At 40.1% G+C, this 19,386-nt stretch overlaps 1 protein-coding gene across 7 annotated transcripts in view; it reads right to left on the reverse strand.

Moving 5' to 3' along the window:
- Positions 1-1,778: 1,778 nt before the first annotated feature.
- Positions 1,779-19,386, reverse strand: part of synj1 (synaptojanin 1) — a 112,425-nt gene continuing 94,817 nt past the window's right edge. For all 7 annotated transcript variants that reach the window (XM_059968689.1, XM_059968694.1, XM_059968693.1 and 4 more), the window contains one exon: positions 1,779-5,300. In XM_059968689.1, the coding sequence (XP_059824672.1) occupies positions 4,425-5,300 (876 nt within the window). In that variant the 3' untranslated portion in view covers positions 1,779-4,424. The remainder of the gene's footprint in view (positions 5,301-19,386) is intronic.

The raw sequence follows: 19,386 nt of genomic DNA on the forward strand, positions 1-19,386 counted from the left end.
TGCCCCTCCAACTATCTTTGTATTGTCTGCAAACTTAGCAATAAAGCCATTAATTTTCCCATCCTAATCATTGACATATAGCGTAAAATAATCACTCCCAACACAAACCTCCATGGAACACCACTAACCACCTGCAGCCAAATTGAAAAGGCTCCCTTTATTCCCACACCTTGCCTCCTGCCAATCAGTCACTACTTTATCCATGCTAGAATCTTTCCTGTAATACTACGGGCTCTTAGCTTGTTCAGCAGCCTCGTGTGGCACCAGAGCACTGGAGGAAGCCCACGTGGTCATGAGGAGAATGCACAAACTCTTTACAGACGGTGGTGGGAATTGAACCTCAATCTTCTGATCGCTGGAGCAGTAAACTGTTACACTAACAGCTATGCTAACCGTGCCACCTGGAAGTACAGCTGGTGAGTTTTCTTGGCTGTGGTGTTACAATGATTGGACCAGGACAGGGCTATTGGCAATGTTCACTGCTAGAAAATTGAATCTCTCACTCTTCTTGTCCTCAGCACTGTTGATGTATTTAGAAATATTTGCATTGCTCTCCCCTCCCCCTTCCTGAAGTGATGCAGCCTTGCATTAATAGAGCTCTGTCACATCCTATAGAGGGCAGCCCAGGGATAGCTGTGCTCTATTATGTGGAAAATGAAAAGTATCCGTAGATACCGATGCTGACTGTAGCTCATATCAAGAACTTTAGTTGCAGTACATGCTTAAGTGGTCATTTACATAGGCTTCCTGATTCTCAGCCTCTACACGGAGCTAAACTTCTGCTGAGATAGCATGAACAATGAAGAAAGGACACCTTAGAGATATTTTTTAGCCATTTAAAAAATGGCTGGAGCATAATCAATGCCACAAATTTGTGTGCAGCATGCTGTTACAGAGCCATGACAATAGTAAATCTATTTATTATAGGAATTGAAGGAGTGTCTAATTTGAATGCATGAAATAGCTTTGAAGAGTAAGGAAAATTAATCAGTCAAAATGTATTTGGAAAATGGAGTTCTAATTATCCATTGACTTGTATCCCTTTGTTCCATATAAGATGGGCTGTGTATTACTGAGTACAATCCTCCAGTACTGCTCTGATATCCAGTAAATCCCATTAGCTTTGAGATAGATTATATTTCACTACCTGCCATCACTGATACAAACTATTGGAGCCGGAACCAAGATTGGGAACAGTGGGGAGGGTTGGGAGAAATGGTCAGTAATACTGACTGGTGTGAGAGTGTGCAATGTGTTTGCCCATGTTGAAATTTCTTCATATCTGTGAAGGACTGGACTGCTGATGATCATTGCAGCCTTAGTGGTCTCTGCAGAGTCTGTATTCCATGCAGCTGAATAGAATTTGGTGTATTTGCCAGGGCAGTAGTATCTTCTGTACATTGGCTGGACCTTTTGGATGCCATTTTTAACTCCCCTTCCCATTTCCAGGCTAACCTGTTAGTCCCACTGCCAGGACAAGACCAAACACATACCTCTTCCTCTCCCATCTATCCTTTATTCCCATCCTCACATGTTATACCTATAGGCTTTCAACCTCTGCCTCATCCCTCCCTGTACTGTCATCTCCCATCTATAATCTCAATCCTGTTGTTAACCCAAAATGCCGACTATCCCTTTGCCTGCACAGCTGCTGTTTCTCAAGCAATTTGCTTTTTATTCTTGATTACTGCACCTGAAGTCTCCTGTGTCTCCATCATTCACCATGTATGATTTTGATATATGCATCAAAATGAAAATCACCATACTACAAAAATACATTTATAGGACAAAGCTACATTTATTGAATGAAGATACATCTCAAACATTGCATGATATGTACAATTTACTGTGCACACAAGTTTCAATATTGCAGTCTTCAGGTAAAAGAATTAGACATTATCTACTGAATATAATATAACCAGTTTAAATTGTAAGTTTATTGATATGCATTGAGAGACATTCTAAAGATCAAGAGACTTATAAAAACTATAAACAGCCAAGTTACCACATTGAAACATTGCAGTTACGATTTTGTAAACACTGTTTAAGTTCTTGCAAAATACATGTTTGCTGCAGCTTTATTAGAAACCACAGAAGTCAGTGGATTACTCAACAGTTACAGATTGGGAGTTTGCACACCAGCAGTACCATACTTGCACATTGACAGTATTAAAATTCAGTATATGATTAAGAGTTATATGTGGAAGTGGTGTATTCAGTTGAAATGTAACTAGAGAATTTTTAAACAACTATTCCCCATTGTACCACAGGCAAGAACAGCAGCAACAAGCATAATATTGCTTTTTGGATATCAGTAGGACTATCTAAAGCAAGGCTGCAAGGTTATGAAATTAAACTTTTAGCATCTGTAGTTACATTTTCCACTTTTCACCTGATTGAAAAGTCTATTCCATTTTCAAATTGTTCTGAATGAAGTTCAAAAATGGGAAATGAGGATAATTTTTAACATATCCAATGAATTACCTGATTATTTAATACATACTTTAAATAGATCACATGGTTTATGGTGTTTTTATTTACTACATTTGAATATATAGACGTGCAGCCAACTGCCTATTTAGCACAATTTCATCAAAAACCTGAACATATACTTGCATCATGGAAAACCAAACAAATGTATTAAAATTATCTGAACATGGGTCAGGTTTGGGAAAAACAAAGAATAGTTATAGTTCCTGATCTTATATAGAATTGAGTCTTATTCAGTAGTCCTGTTCCACCATCTGTCACAGTCTTGGTTTTACTCAGATTAATAAATCCTTTGTGAAATGTATTCTTTGATAAACAAAACTACAGTCTAACTAAATCACAAGTAGGCACAAATAAGTTACATAAATGTACATATAATGACAGAAATATATTATAAAATTAACTTTGATAGGTATTTTACAAATTTTTAGATGGGATGGGTAGGGTATAGGCTAAGTGTGCTTGTTGTGTATTAGGAATGACTACTTTTGGATTTTGAATAAAAATTCAAGTTTTAGTAAAATATAGTTTACCTTTGAAGTAAGTTTAATCTTGGAAATGTGAAAGGACATTGCATGCAGGGTCATACAGTAAATTAAGAACAAAATATAATTTTGCAGTTGGTGTTATGAATTTTTATATGGAAATATCTGTTGATAAATATGGCTTAATTGTCAAGCAACAAACTTTACATCACAATAGTAATTTGCTATTTTTATTCTCCAGATAGTGATGGAATATAGGCAAATTGAGCTTTTGGGCTTCAATATTTAGTAGCAGAATTTCAAGGTACCTGTGGCATCTGAGTCAATATAGTAAAGCATATATGCTGTTTATTTTCCTCAAATCTACCTTGCAAATAGAGCAATTCATTTCCACTAACAGTTCTGTCAGTGAACCTGTTAATTTAGTTCCTATCATTTGTTGCATCTTTGAACTTATTAGGTACCATCCAGTTTTAGTCACAAAGGCCAAAAATATAATTTATCCCATTAATAGAATTAAATCCACTGTGATCAAAACAGAGTGCACAATATTAGTCGAATAAACTACTTGATAGATTCCATAATAACTATTAGACACAAGCTGCACAACAATTGCAACCCTTTTGTTTTAAAATATACAGTATAACTACAACTATTGCAAAGGAAACTGCCAGTTTGATTGTGTTACTCAGAGATTCTGATCCAACTTAGTGACAAATTTTGACAATCTAGTCAAAACAACTATATAATCGTGTTAAGAAATAAATCTGTTTCACTTTCACTGTGCAGCAATTGTAATAATCCTGTTCATGAGTACAAAGATCTTTTAACCACACAATCGGGTGCAGCAAGATAAACAAAAGCACAAATATTTTTTTAAATCAGCAAGTATTTTACATAGTAATGTCTCCTCCTTTACGACAAAAGTAGTAAAATCTTGAGGCATTAAAATGAATGCCAAAATGAATCTGTTGTATAGGATGAAAACAATAAAACACACAGAGCTATGTGACTGTTACAAATTTTAACCCTGATGCAAAGTTATCACAGGACAGATTTGAACAAGGTTTCTCAGGTGGGTTTAGGATTATACATTTTACTTTAACCAGAGTGATTCACATTGATTAAATAACTCATGAATGATATCACTTAAAGCCTTAGCACTTCTCCTTGCACAAGTCATTTTAACTACATCTTAGACCAGGTCATTTCCTAAAATGCCATTCACTTTGTTATCCAGGAAATAATTTTGAACTTGGACCCTTAACAAAATATTGTAATAATCTGTCGACCATTCAAAACTATTACCAATATTTTAAAGCTAATACTGATCTTGTACAAGAGATACCAGGTGTTTAATAGTATTTCAAACACAACATATTGCACATGTAATGTCCCAATAAAGAACTCAATTTGCAAATAAATCAGCCTGCCTTGTTAGAATACCTTTCATCTTTCAGTGAAGTCTTGCTTTGATAAAAAGGCAGTTGCCTCCGAATTAAATGGCAGGATTGGTATGATGGCATTTGATCTCTGAGGTATAGGAGGTGGTGCTCTTCGAGCTGGTGCAGGTATTGATGCACCAGAAGCTGTGCTACTTTTGTTCCAGTCATTGCCAAACCCGAAATCTGTACCTGGAAATAATTCTTCTGTGCTCTTTTGTGACAAACTGCTAATATTTTCATTCCATAGGTTCTGGGTATCAATTTTTTTTGTATCTGTTGATAAGTTTCTTTCTTTTACACCGAAGTCATTATCCTCAAAGGTCACCCACCCACTAATTTGCATTTTGTCATTTGTAAGTTTGCTTTGAAGGGTATTGTCATCTGCGAAAGGATTTGATGAAAAGGCAGTTTTGCCAATTTCCACTGCAGAAGTCATTGTGTTAGTGGATAGAACAGGGTAACTACTGCTACTTTGCACAGACAGCTGTGACGCAACAGGTTTCTGAACAGTATTTTGAGCATCAGTCCTAAATGGATTGTAACTGACTTTTCCAGTGAAAGGATTTGTGCTGGAGGCATTTCCATCAACTGAGAAGTTGAAAGCAGGTGGAGAGACTCGGAAGTTCTCCTGTGATTTACTTCGGGGAGGAATAGGAGGTGCAAATGGCATGCAATCAGGCAGTCTTGATACAATGGGTTGGATGGATTGTTGCTGGCACAAAGTCGGAGATATAGAAGCAAATGCTGGCCGCATTCTGGTGTTTCCACTTGATAACTGGGTCGTTGTCCAAGGGTCAGCAAGCCGGTCAAGTGAAAAGTCAGCAAAAGGGTCAACGGTGGATGTTTCTCCATTGTTAATTCCATTAATATTGGCTTTAAGCTATAATAAAAAAAAACATAATTACTTCATTCCAACCAAAATGAGAACAAGGCTAACATTTAAGTTTCTAAAAATTATGACTGCGACTGACATCTACAAGTCCCTCCCTACACTATAGCCAACAAATACATAGCAGCAAGAGTTGCTTTTCCTTCCTCTCTTTAGAAGGGGACTTCATGTGGTACTATTTCACTGCAATGTAGCCAATGTTATAAATTACTGTACTTGTGACAGTAATTTTAAGTCCTTTTGATTATTTCTGTTTGTCTACTATTCAGACCAAAACCCATCACTTCTTTTTTCCTGTTTTCTTTCCTGATTTCCCTCCCTGTACCATCTGTTACCTCTGCTGGTATGCTCACTTTCCCCAATTCCAAATCTTCACTCACTTTCAGCCTTCCTAAAACTTACCCTCTGTGCTGTTTTGATGTTCCCAAAGGACCCTCTGGAACATCTGACACGCTACTTCACAGCAGCAACAGTACATGTCATCTGTTGAGGCCTTGTAAACCTTTTCATTTCTGTCCACCAATCCACCACCATGTCATTCATTACAAGGCCTCTCCACATTTGGCTTCAAGCTGTCTTCTTTAGCATCCATATGTTTAAGAATTGCATTGGTGTTTGTTCTTGATGGAATCTTGGCAAATAAGCTACAAGCTTCGTAGTTTGCCCTATTATCAGTAGTAGTACTCAGCACCAAATCACTTGATCCCTCTGAATCAATAGAGGTAAATACAAATGGGCGCCTAAGTTATGAATACATTTAGCACTGGTGTTCAGAGAATAACTTCTCCTTGTTCCTCACACCTATCTAAACACCTTAGCATGTTTCTCACTTTTTCACTCCTTTCCTCACTTATGAATCAGTACTGAGCAATTTTCATTGTGTTAATTGCATGCAAACTTGTGTCTTTTCTAAATTCACTGAAATTCAATATAATTTCAATCCCTTCTCCAAGCATTGTTAGAATATTCACAGCCATCCTCCTCGATCCTGCCATCTTTAAGAACCTGCTGTTTCTTTATGAATCATGTCAGATTCCCTTGTACCCCTCAATTCACAATCATCTTTTATGTCTGGTATATTTCAAATCACTCGGCATTTCAAAGGCGGTTGGCTCACTAATAGAGAAAGCTTGGAGACAGTGTGTGAGGGAGGATAGGCAAGTGCTAGAGAAGGGACGCACTCAGATTGACCATTTGAAATGTGTCTATTTTAACGCAAGGACTATTGTGAAAAAAGCGGTTGAGCTTCGAGCATGGATCAGTACTTGGAGTTACGATGTAGTGGCCGTTACAGAGAGTTGGATGGCTCAGGGACAGGAATGGGTACTTCAAATACCAGGTTTTAGATGTTTCAGAAAGGACAGGGAAGGGGCAAAAGAGGTGGGGGTGTGGCACTGTTGATCAGAGATAGTGTCACGGCTGCAGAAAAGGTGGACACCATGGAGGGATTGTCTACGGAGTCTGTGGGTGGAGGTTAGGAACAACAAGGGGTCAATAACTTTAATCGGTTTTTTTATAGGCTGCTCAATACTGTAGTAACAGAGATATTGAGGAGCAGATAGAGAAACAGATCCTGGAAAGGTGTAATAATAAGAGTTGTTGTGACGGCAGATTTTACTTTCCCAAATATTGATTGGCATCTCCCTAGAGTAAGCAGCAAGGAGTTTAGATGGGGTGGAGTTTGTTAGGCGGGGGATATTGGTGTGGAGTTCTGCAGAGGTACATTCCAATGAGACAGGGAAGTTATGGTTGGGTACAGGAACTGTGGTGTACAAAGACTGTAATAAATCTAGTCAAAAAGAAAAGCTTACAAAAGGTTCTGAGAACTAAGTAATGTTAGAGATCTAGAAGATTATAAGGTTAATAGGAAGGAGCTTAAGTAGGAAATTAGGAGACAGAAGGGGCCGTGAAAAGGCCTTGGCAGGGAGGATTAAGGAAAACCCCAAGGCATTTTACAAGTATGTGAAGAGCAAGAGGATAAGATGTGAAAGAATAGGACCTGTCAAGTGTGACGGTGGGAAAGTGTGTACGGAGAACCAGAGGAAATAGCAAAGGTACTTAATGAATACTTCAGTATTAGCTATGGAAAAGGATCTTGGTGATTCTAGTGATGACTTGCAGAGGACTGAAGAGCTTGAGCATGTAGATATTAAGAAAAAGAATGTGCTGGAGCTTTTGGAAACCATCAAGTTGGATAAATCACTGGGATTGGATGAGATGTACCCTAGGCTACTGTGGGAGGTGAGCGAGGAGATTTCTTAGCCTCTGGCAATGATCTTTGCATCATCAATAGGGACAGGAGAGGTTCCGGAGAATTGGAGGGTTGCGGATGTTGTTCCTTTATTCAAGAAAGGGAGTAGAGATAGGCCAGGAAATTATAGACCTGTGAGTCTTACTACAGTGGTTGGTAAGTTGATGGAGAAGATCCTGAGAGGCAGGATTTATGAACATTTGGAGAGGTATAATATGATTAGGAATAGTCAGCATGGCTTTGTCAAGGGCAGGTCATGCCTTATGAGCCTGATTGAATTTTTTGAGGATTTGACTAAACACATTGAAGAGCAGTAGACGTAGTGTATATGGATTCCAACAGGCATTTGATAAGGTACCCCATGCAAAGCTTATTGAGAAAGGGGACATTGCTTTGTGGATCCAGAACTGGCTTGCCCACAGAAGGCAAAGAGTGGTTGTAAATGGGTCATATTCTGCATGGAGGTCTGTGAACAGTGGTGTGCCTCAGGGATCTGTTCCAGGACCCTTACTCTTAATGATGTTTATAAATGACCTGGATGAGGAAGTGGAGGGATGAGTTAGTAAATTTGTTGATACACAAAGGTTGGAGGTGTTGTGGATAGTGTGGAGGGCTGTCAGAGGTTAGTTATTGATAGGATGCAAAACTGGGCTGAGAAGTGGCAGATGGAGTTCAACCCAAAAAAGTGTGAAGTGGTTCATTCTGGTAGATCAAATATGATGGCAGTATATAGTATTAATGGTTAGACTTTTGGCAGTATGGAGGATCAGAAGGATCTTGGGGTCCGAGTCCTTAGGGCGCTCAAAACAGCTGCGCAGGTTGACTCTGATTAAGAAGGCATACGACGCATTGGCCTTCATCAATCGTGGAATTGAATTTAGGAGCCGAGAGGTAATGGTGCAGCTCTACAGGACCCTGGTCAGACCCCATTTGGAGTACTGTGCTCAGTTCTGGTCGCCTCACTACTGGAAGGTTGTGGAACCACAGAAAGGGTGCAGAGGAGATTTACAAGGATGTTGCCTGGATTGGGGAGCATGCTTATGAAAACGGGTTGAGTGAACTCAGCCTTTTCTCCTTGGAGCGATGGAGGATGAGAGGTGACCTGATAGAAGTGTATAAGATGATGAGAGGTATTGATCGTGTGGATGGTCAGAGGCTTTTTCCCAGGGCTGAAATGGTTGCAACTAGGGGACACAGGTTTAAGGTGCTGGGGAGTAGGTACAGAAGAGATGTCAGGGATTTTTTTACGCAGAGAGTGGTGAGTGCGTGGAATGGGCTGCTGGCAATGGTGGTGGAGGTGGATACCATAGGGTCTTTTAAGAGACTTCTGGGTAGGTACATAGAGCTTAGAAAAATAGAGGGCTATGGGTAAGCCTAGTAATTTGTAAGGTAGGGAGATGTTCAGCACAACTTTGTGGGCTGAAGGGCCTGTATTGTGTTGTAGGTTTTCTATGTTTCAAAGTACCAAGTATCAAACCTTTATCGCTCACAACACTATAATATTTCCTAAACTTCTACTTTATTTGATATATCCGTTAACTACACCTTCATGCCATAGTCTCCATTAAAATTATATTCTCATTCTCAAATAAGAGAAAATCTGCAGATTCTGGAAATCCAAGCAACATACACAAAATGCTGGAGGAACTCAGCAGGCAGTATCTATGGACAAGAGTAAACAAGTAGACAGAGTGGGTTTCTGTCCGAAACGTTGACAGCTTACTCTTTTCCATTGATGCTGCCTGGCCTGCTGAGTTCCTCCAACATTTTGTGTGTGTTGCTCTCTCATTTCAGTAGTTTCCCCAGTATAATCTGTACCTCCACTTCTAGGAAATCCAAAAGATGACCATCCAAATATTATTGGTGAAAAAAAGATTGAGCTATTCATTATCAGAATTGTCTGCAAGCAATGAACCACTAACCCTGCTTTCCTTTGGAAAATCTCCTTACTATACCAGAATTGTCCTGGAATACAAATAAATGCCAGCTTCTCTTCGCCACTACAAAGTAAAATTATCACTCTTTATCACTGTGACCATCCCATCATCATTTCACTCCTTTCCCTAGTCCAGAAATCAAATATTTCTGTGGCCTCAGAGATATTTCTGAACATTCTGAAGGAGAAGGGAGAATAGCTGGAGGTTTAGGTATGCATACTAGCATCAGAGGTAGAAAGAGAGTTGACATTTTCAGGGTGAAATTAGGGAGTTAGGCACACATTTACAAAACACCAGCTTAAGGGTTGTAATCCTGGTAATATTCCTGTGCTTAAAGGTAGCTATAGAAGGACAGATGAAAGTATGTCAAAGGAACTGGTGCAGGAGAGAGAGGCTTTAGGGACTTGGATAAATAGGATTGTTTCTGGGGCAGATGTGTCTTGTATAAGGAGGACTGTTACATCTAAAATAAAAAGAGACCAATATCAACTGCAGGGTGATTTACTCGTTCTACTTGAGGGGTTTCACTAATTTCGCAGAGGGAGGGAAACCCAATAGCAATATGGCAGTTGGAGTGAGTGACTTAAATGTAGAGGATAAATCAAACGAGTCCATTTGGCAGACTGGATAAATACAGGCTAAGTCCACTGTAGGCCTAACTGCATTATCTTCAATGGAAGAGCTTCAAGGGGAAGTTCGAAAAGCTTTGAGCATGATTAAGCAAAGCAGTATTACCACAATGATAGAAAACTGTTTGAGTAAAGTACAGGGCTAGAAAGTTAATGTTACACTGTGCAGAAGTTTTGGGCATGACAGAAGCTGATGCAACAACAATGGGAAAATTGGCACTGAGTAAGAAGCACATCACAGCAGTATGTAGGAAGGATCAAAAATCAGGTTGGTTATCATTAACATATTTCATTAAATTCATTGCAGCAGCATTAAAGTGAAGGAGAAATAAATAGTGCAACAGTTGAGTAATGAGGTAGTGTTCATGGCTTCATGAACTGTTCAGAAATCTTATGGTGGATGAGTAGAATGCATTCTCAAAACATTGAGTCAAGTGAGCAGCTTTAAGTTCTTGGGTGTCAACATTTCAGGATTGATCGAGGGCTCAGCAAGTTAATGCAATCATGAAGAAGGCATGCCAGCACCTCTACTTCATTAGGAATGTCACCAAAGACTTTTGTAAACTTGTTCAGATGTGGAGAGCATTCCGATAGGCTGCATCACAAGCTGGTACGAAGCCTCTGATGCACAACATCACAAAAGGCTGCAGCCAGTTCCATTCTGGGTACAACCTTCCCCTCCACTGAGGACATCATCAAGAAGTGGTGCCTCAAGAAGGTGCCATCCACCATTAAATGCCTTCACCATTGGTGCATGCCCTCTTCACATTACTACTATTAGGGAGAAGGTACATGAAAAAGAGAGGTGATTACTTTGATCTTATACTATAGTCCTCTCAATAATCAGTGGGAATTCGAGGAACAGCTATGCAAACAAATTCTAGAAAGGTGTAAAAAGAAGTAAGGATTATTACATTGAGATACAGTGTGGAATAGGCCATTCCGGCCCTTTGAGCCGCACCACCCAACAACCCCCAATTTAACCCTAGCCTAATCACAGGACAATTAACCTACGAACCGGTCCATCTTCAGACTGTGGGAGGTAACAGCAGCACCTGGAGGTAACTCATGCATTCCTTGGGGAGGATGTACCCAGTCCTTGCAGATGATGCTGGAATTGAACTCTGAACACCAATACCTCGAGCTATAAATTGCGTCCTACTAACTGCTAGTCTACTGTGGTGCCCAAATATTGACTGGAATTGCCTCAGTGTATAGGTCTTAGATGGGGCAGAATATAGTAAGCATGCCCGAGACAGTCTGAGGTTCTATGCAGATAGTACCATCAAAGAAATGGCTGTACTTGACCTTATCTTAGGAAATGAAACTGAGCAGGGAATGGAAGCATCATTTGGAGAACACTTTGGAAATAGTAATCCCAATTCTAAGGTTCAAGGTAGTTATGGAAAGAGATGAGGTTGGTCCTCAATTTGGGAAGATTGATTTTTTTCAGGTTACAATTGAGAATCCGGCTAAAGTAAATTTGGAGCAAACGCTTGTGGATACAATGACATCGTCGAGCGGGCAGCGGAGTCCGTGGAAGCAGAGTCCTGGGCTTTGGCTAAGTGGGCTTCGGCGTAAGGGGACTTCGGTAAGGCTGTGTGATTGCTCGCTGAGGGGAAGAAGGTAAGGTCGCTAGGTGCTTTTTAGACATTCTATTAATTCAGTTCAGGTATGGGGGAGACAGTCAGAGCAGTGGTGTGCTCCGTATGCAGTATGTGGGAAGTCAGGGTCAACACAGTTGTCCCTGATGACCACACCTGCAAGAGGTGTGTCCAGCTGCAGCTCCTATCAGCCCGAGTTAGGGAGTTGGAGCTGGAGCTGGATGAACTATTCGGGAGGCAGAGGCAGAGATAGATAGGAGTTATCAGGAGGTAGTCACACCAAAGAACCAAGATTTAGGCAGATGGGTGACGGTCCAGAGAGGCAGGGGGAGCAGGCAGAGAGAGCAGAGCACCCCTGCGGCCATTCCCATTAACAATAAGTATACCGTACTGGATACTGTTGATGGGGATGACCTACCAGGAATGAGTTGCAGTGGTCCTGCCTCTGGCACAGAGGTTGAACCCTCAACTAGAAAGGGGAGGAGGGAAGAGAAGAGAGCGATAGTTTTAGGGGACTCTATAGTTAGGGGGGCAGATAGGAGATTTTGTGGGCAGATCGGGAGTCTCGGATGGTATGTTGCCTCCCTGGTGCCAGGGTCCGGGACATCTCAGATCGGGTGCAGGCTATTCTTGAGAATGAGGGCATGAACCCAGATGTAGTGGTCCATGTAGGGACCAACGATGTAGGTAAGGTGAGTGAGGGGGTCCTGCTTAGAGAGTTCAGGGAGTTAGGAGTGAAGCTGAAAGGCAGGACCTCCAGGGTGACAATCTCGGGATTGCTACCTGTGCCACGTGCGAGTGAGGCGAAGAATAGAATGATTATGCACATTAATACGAGGCTGAGAGCATGGTGCAGGAAGGAAGGGTTCAGGTTTTTGGATAATTGGTCTTTGTTCCAGGGACATTGGGATCTGTTTCGAAGGGACAGTCTACATCTGAACTGGAGGGGTACTAGCATTCTAGCATTCTTGCAGGAGTGTTTGCCAGTGCTGCTCGGGGGGGGGGGGGGGGTTTAAACTAGATGTGCAGGGGGCAGGGATCCAGATCCAGAGGGTTGGTCAGAAGGAGCATGGGATTAAATGTGTAGAAGGTTTGGGTAATCTTGAGAAGGTCATCAAAATTCAGGGTGCAATTAGCCCGATGGAAGTTCAAGGAGCTGGGTTAGGTACAGTAGACAGTCTTTTAAGCAAAGAGAGGAGGAATGGGCTAAGAATTCTATACTTGAATGCACGTAGTGTCAGAAATAAGGCAGATGAGCTTGAAGCTCAGATGAAAATGGGGAACTACGATATCGTTGGGATAACGGAGACATGGCTGCAAGGGGATCAGGCCTGGGAATTGAGTGTACCAGGGTATACGTGCTATCGTAGAGACAGAAATATGGGAAGAGGGGGTGGGGTGGCCCTGTTGGTAAGGAATGAGATTCAGTCCTTAGCAAGAGGTGACTTGGGAACAGGGGAAGTAGAGTCTGTGTGGATTGAGCTGAGGAACAGCAAGGGTAAAAAGACCCTAATGGGTGTTGTGTACAGGCCCCCAAACAGTAGCGTGGATATTGGGTACAAGTTGATTAGGGAGTTAACATTGGCATGTGCTAAAGGTAATGTAGTCGTTATGGGAGATTTCAACATGCAGGTGAACTGGGAGAATCAGGTAGGTGCTGGACCCCAGGATAGGGAGTTTGTGGAGTGTCTAAGGGATGTATTTTTGGAACAGCTTGTGCTTGAGCCAACCAGGAACGAGGCTATTTTGGACTTGGTGATGTGTAATGAACAGGAATTGATAAGTGATCTTGAAGTAAAGGAGCCATTAGGAAGTAGTGATCATAACATGATAAGTTTTTATCTACAATTTGAGAGGGATAAGGGCAGATCAGAGGTGTCAGTGTTGCAATTAAATAAAGGAGACTACGGAGCCATGAGGGAAGAGCTGGCCAAAGTTAAATGGGCGGATGCCCTGGCAGGAAAGACAGTGGATCAGCAGTGGCAGATATTCTTGGGCATAATACAAAAGATGCAAAAGCAGTTCATTCCAATGAGAAGGAAGGATTCAAAGAGGGGGAAGGGACCACAGTGGTTGACAAAGGAAGTCAGAGATTGTATAGCATTAAAGAAAAAGAAGTATGACAGGGCTAAGATGAGTGGGAATACAGATGATTGGGAAAGTTTTAAGGAGCAGCAGATCTTAACTAAAAAAGCAATACGGAGAGAAAAAATCAGGTATGAGCTCAGTCTAGCCAGGAATATAAAAGGGGATAGCAAAAGCTTTTTTAGCTATGTGAAGAGAAAGAAGATAGTTAACAATGTTGGCCCCTTGAAGAATGAATTGGGAGAAATTGTTATGGGAAACAGGGAAATGGCAACAGAATTTAATGCGTACTTTACCAGGGAGGACACAAGCAATCTCCCAGATGTATGGATGGGCCAGGGTCATAAGATATCAGAGGAATTGAGACAGATTGACATTAGGAAAGAAACTGTGATGAGTAGACTGGTAGGACTGAAGGCTAATAAATCCCCAGGTCCAGATGGTCTGCATCCGAGGGTTCTAAAAGAGGTGGCTCAGGAAATTGTGGATGCATTGGTAATCATTTTCCAATGTTCCTTAGATTCAGGATCAGTTCCTGAAGGTTGGAGAGTGGCTAATGTTATCCCACTTTTCAAGAAGGGAGGGAAGGAGAAAACGGAGAACTATCGCCCTGTTAGCCTAACGTCAGTCGTGGGGAAGATGCTTGAGTCCATTATTAAGAACGAAATAGTGGCACATCTAGATGGCAGAAATAGGATTAGGCCGAGCCAGCATGGATTTACCAAGGGCAAATCATGCTTGACTAATCTGTTGGAGTTTTTTGAGCATGTAACAAGGATGTTAGACGAGGGTAAGCCAGTGGATGATGTATACCTAGATTTTCAGAAGGCATTCGATAAGGTGCCACATAGGAGATTGGTGAGTAAAATCAGAGCTCATGGCATTGGGGGCAGGGTTTCAACATGGATAGAAAACTGGTTGGCAGATAGAAAGCAAAGGGTAGCAGTGAATGGGTGTTTCTTGGACTGGCTGGAGGTGACTAGTGGGGTACCACAGGGCTCTGTATTGGTACCACAGCTCTTTACGATTTATGTCAATGATTTAGATGAGGGCATTGAAAACTATATCAGCAAGTTTGCTGACGATACTAAACTGGGTGGCAGTGTGACATGCGAAGAGGACGTTAGGAGCATACAGGGAGACTTGGATAGGCTGGGTGAGTGGGCAGGTACTTGGCAGATGTCATTCAATGTGAATAAATGTGAAGTTATCCACTTTGGAAGCAGGAACAAGAGGGCAGAGTATTGTCTGAACGGTGTAGAGTTAGGTAAGGGAGAAATGCAAAGAGACCTAGGAGTCCTAGTTCACCAGTCAATGAAGGTGAATGAGCAAGTGCAACAAGCAGTGAAGAGGGCAAATGGAATGTTGGCCTTTGTTACAAGGGGAATTGAATACAAAAGCAAGGATGTCCTTTTGCATTTGTACAGGGCCCTGGTGAGACCACACCTGGAATATTGTGTACAGTTTTGGTCTCCAGGTTTAAGGAAGGACATTCTGGCAGTTGAGGAAGTGCAGCGTAGATTCACTAGGTTGATTCCTGGGATGGCAGGGCTGTCTTATGCAGAGAGATTGGAGAGATTGGGCTTGTACATGCTGGAATTGAGGAGATTGAGAGGGGATCTGATTGAAACGTTTAAGATAATTAAAGGATTTGATAGGATTGAGGCAGGAAATATGTTCCAGATGTTGGGAGAGTCCAGTACCAGAGGGCATGGATTGAGAATAAGAGGTCAGTTATTGAAAACAGAGTTGAGGAAAAGCTTCTTCTCCCAGAGAGTTGTGCAGGTGTGGAATGCACTACCTCGGAAGACGGTGGAGGCCAATTCTCTGGATGCTTTCAAGAAGGAGCTAGATAGATATCTGATGGATAGGGGAATCAAGGGATATGGGGACAAGGCAGGGACTGGGTATTGATAGTGAATGATCAGCCATGATCTCAGAATGGTGGTGCAGACTCGAGGGGCCGAACGGTCTACTTCTGCACCTATTGTCTATTGTCTATCTAACAAGTAGCACTTAATTTTTCCCCAAAAGTTCAGGGACAGCATTTCCAACAAGGGAGAGAATAATAAATGGCAAGATTAGGGAACCTTGGATGGCAAAGGTTACTGAAGGTTTGCTCAGGAAAATAAATTAAGCATATGACATATAGGTAATTACAATCAGATGAACCCCTGAGGAATATAGTGTAAGAGAGCAATTAAAAAAGGAAATTAGGAGGGCATAAAAAGGTAACGAATATCCTTGGTAAGTAAGATTAAGAATCCCAAGACATTGTTAGTATGTCAAAGCAAAGAGACAGCAAGAGAAAGAGTGGTCCTTCTTTGGAATCAGAGGATAGGTGGAGCCAGGGGATTTGGAAGAAGTCTTAAATGAATACTACTTGTCTGGAGAAGGATAGTGAGTTCAGCAAGGAGTATGCTGATTATCTGAATGCACATAATTATTAAGGTGGAAGTGTTAGATGTCATGGAATGGATAAGGGTGAATAAATCTCAAGGGCAACAAGGGAAGAGATCTCTTGGGCCCTGTTGAATATTTTTGCATCTTTAGCAATCCTTCAGTTTTTTGCTACTCGTATGTGGCTAATGCTATTCCTTTATTTAATAATGCTAGGTGAATACAGGTCAGTAAGACTTGGTTCAATGGTAGAGAAATTATTGGAGAAAATTCTAATGGACAGGTTATACATACATTTGGAAAGGTAAGGACTACTTGGGAATAGCCAGCATAGATTTCAGAAGAGGAAATCCTGCCTCTAATTTGATTTTTTTTTAGGAGGTTAACAAAGGAGTTTGTTGAAGGTAGGTTGGTAGATGTTGTCTATATGGAATTTAGTAAAGTAATTGATAAAGTCCCATATAGTAGGCTAGGCAAGAAGATTAATGCACAAGAGATCCAAAGGAAGCTATCTCATTAGATGTAAAATTAACTTGGTAATAGGAGGCAGAGGAAATTGGTGAAGGGATACTATTCCTGATTGGAAGTGTGTGACAAGGGATTGGGACACTCTGTTTGTGCTGTATATAAATGACAGGTGTAAATGAAGGAGGTGTGATTAACAAATTTGTGGACAACAAAAAAATTGAATTGATAGCCTTAGGTCCAACACCACCAGGTTCAGGAATAGTTATTACCCTACAACTATCAAGCTCCTGAACTGGGTGGATAACTTCATTCACCAATAATCATGTTCTCAGTATTATTTTTATTTGCACAGTTCGTCTTTTGCTTATTGTTTCACTATTTGTCTCTCTTTGCTTATGTATATTTTTTAATAAAATGTATTTCTTTTTGTGTGAATGCCTGTAAGAAAATGAATCTCAAGGTAGTATACTGTAACATATACGTACTCTAATAATGAATTTATTTTGAACTTGAAGAATGTTTGTGCAAGGATAGAGCAAGACATAGACGGAATTTATTCCTGACTAGTATGAAGTGATACATTTTAGGGAAATTAGATAAAGACAGGCTACTTACAGATAGATATTAAAGAATGTTGATGAACAGATATTAGAGGTTCAAGTATATATTCTTTGACAGTGGCAATATGGGAGAAATACAGTGACAAATAAGGAAAATGGTATGCTTGCCTTCAAACGTTAGTGTTATATTTCACTCAAGTTTACACAATACTGACTAGACTACCTTAGGAGCATTATGTACCACCCAAAGGAAAGGTGGTTATGCTGGAGAGTACAGAATGGTGCCTGATATTGGTGGACTACTTCTATGGGAAGCTAAGGAGGCTGAGGTGATTTGGTTAAAACTGTATATAAAATAAAATAATTATATATAAAATGAGAATTCTAGATTAGATTGTTGGAATCCTTCACAGTTGGGACATCAAAATCACAAAGGCATAGGATTAAGGTGAGAAGAAAGGATTTTAAAGGGCCTCTGAAGGGTGTGTTTTCCATATATAGAGTAATTGAAATGTGGAATGTACTGCCAGCGAAGCTGGTGAACCAGATACAATTACTATATGTAAGATGCACTTAGATATATGCTTAATAAGCAAGGCAGAGAAGGATACAGTCCTAATGAGGGCAATTAGGATTAATGTAGATGGGTAAAAAGGCCAAAGAGCTCATTTTTACATTGTACATCTGACATTACCCATAAATCTCTTCTACTTTTACAGCTATCTCTGTGCTATGAAGCACTAACCATCCATGTATATCTGATGATCTAGACTATCTCCAAGTATACTTAAGCATTTTAAATAGTCAGTTTGTTTCCACTATAGCTATGCAATTCTATATTTGTTAACATCCTTAATTCCTACTAGCCTTCAAGCCTACTTTGCATTCTTAATACTCAAATAATAATCTTTGCCTTCGTTTATGCCTTAAATTATGAAATTCCTTTTCTAAACTGCTCTCAGCTTTTCTTTTTTCCTTGAACATGCTTTTTAAAAGCAAGCTTTTAATCACCTATTTGCACAATTTTGAAATTTGTATAATTATCAGATAAATAAGGATGCTTTACTGCATTAACAAAAGTTGCAGTGTTACCAAATTAAGTGACAACTGAAGAGAAAGTCTCTTCTCATTCCTTACCCATGTTGTAATTTGTCTCTTGAACCGGAATATTACTGTTAGTTTTTGTCTCATTTGGGAAATTACCAATAGTACTATCATTCTCTTTCAGACCTTTTTCTCAGCATCAGAAAAAGCTGAAATTTTTATGTAATGAACTAATGCCAACAGGATATTAAAATGGATTGTGCTATTTCAATTTGATTGGAATCCTTTAACATACACAGGAAAGTTGGATACTATGAACCTAAATAAGGAGAGGGCTCTAAATCCAAGAAAAAGAAAAGCAGAAAGGTCGAGGTATTGTCAACCAAGCATGTCTAGATTTTAGAAAAGCAGGACTAACGCGTTATGGGAAACAAAACAAAAATTATGGAATTCAATGGGATGAATATTCCAGTAGTGACTGAAATGATGTTGATTAGAAGATACTCAGTTGAAAAACATTCATAACATTGTGTTATAATACATTTTTGAGTTAGACATAAGCTCAATCCCTGGAGGCCAATTCTGAAAAATAAAATCTTTGAACCAATATTTTATCTAATATAATGAGAGTAAAGTTATTAAGTATGTCCCAAGCATGTTTGGTATAATTTGGAAGTATCAATTGGCAGTAGTGTAGAATTTTAAAAAAAGCTTATGCTTGCATTTTATTTTGTTCTTTAATTTCAGAAGATACTTTGCTGCTCCAACTTGATATATCAATTGGGAGATAACGTTTTTGATTGGAGAGGTGGAATAATATACATCTGCCATTAAAGGAGGCTTAAGTAAAATGCTAACCCATGGGATAAATTGAAGGTTCAAATTTCAAGTTGTATATAATTTATTTCCAAAATTTACAAATTTAGAATGCACTGTATGTAACTTTGCATTATTGATCTGGTATTAAAAATTCAATTGTACTTTTAAACAAAGGCTTTGTTGCATTTTTAGATAAGAAACTCTGGTTAAAATGTTTATCTTTAAACATGAAATCATGCATAGTAATTGAGTTCATTTTCTCATGGAGAGATGCTTTTGA

The sequence above is a fragment of the Hypanus sabinus genome, chromosome 4 (assembly GCF_030144855.1).
Source record: "Hypanus sabinus isolate sHypSab1 chromosome 4, sHypSab1.hap1, whole genome shotgun sequence".
Taxonomy (NCBI): domain Eukaryota; kingdom Metazoa; phylum Chordata; class Chondrichthyes; order Myliobatiformes; family Dasyatidae; genus Hypanus; species Hypanus sabinus.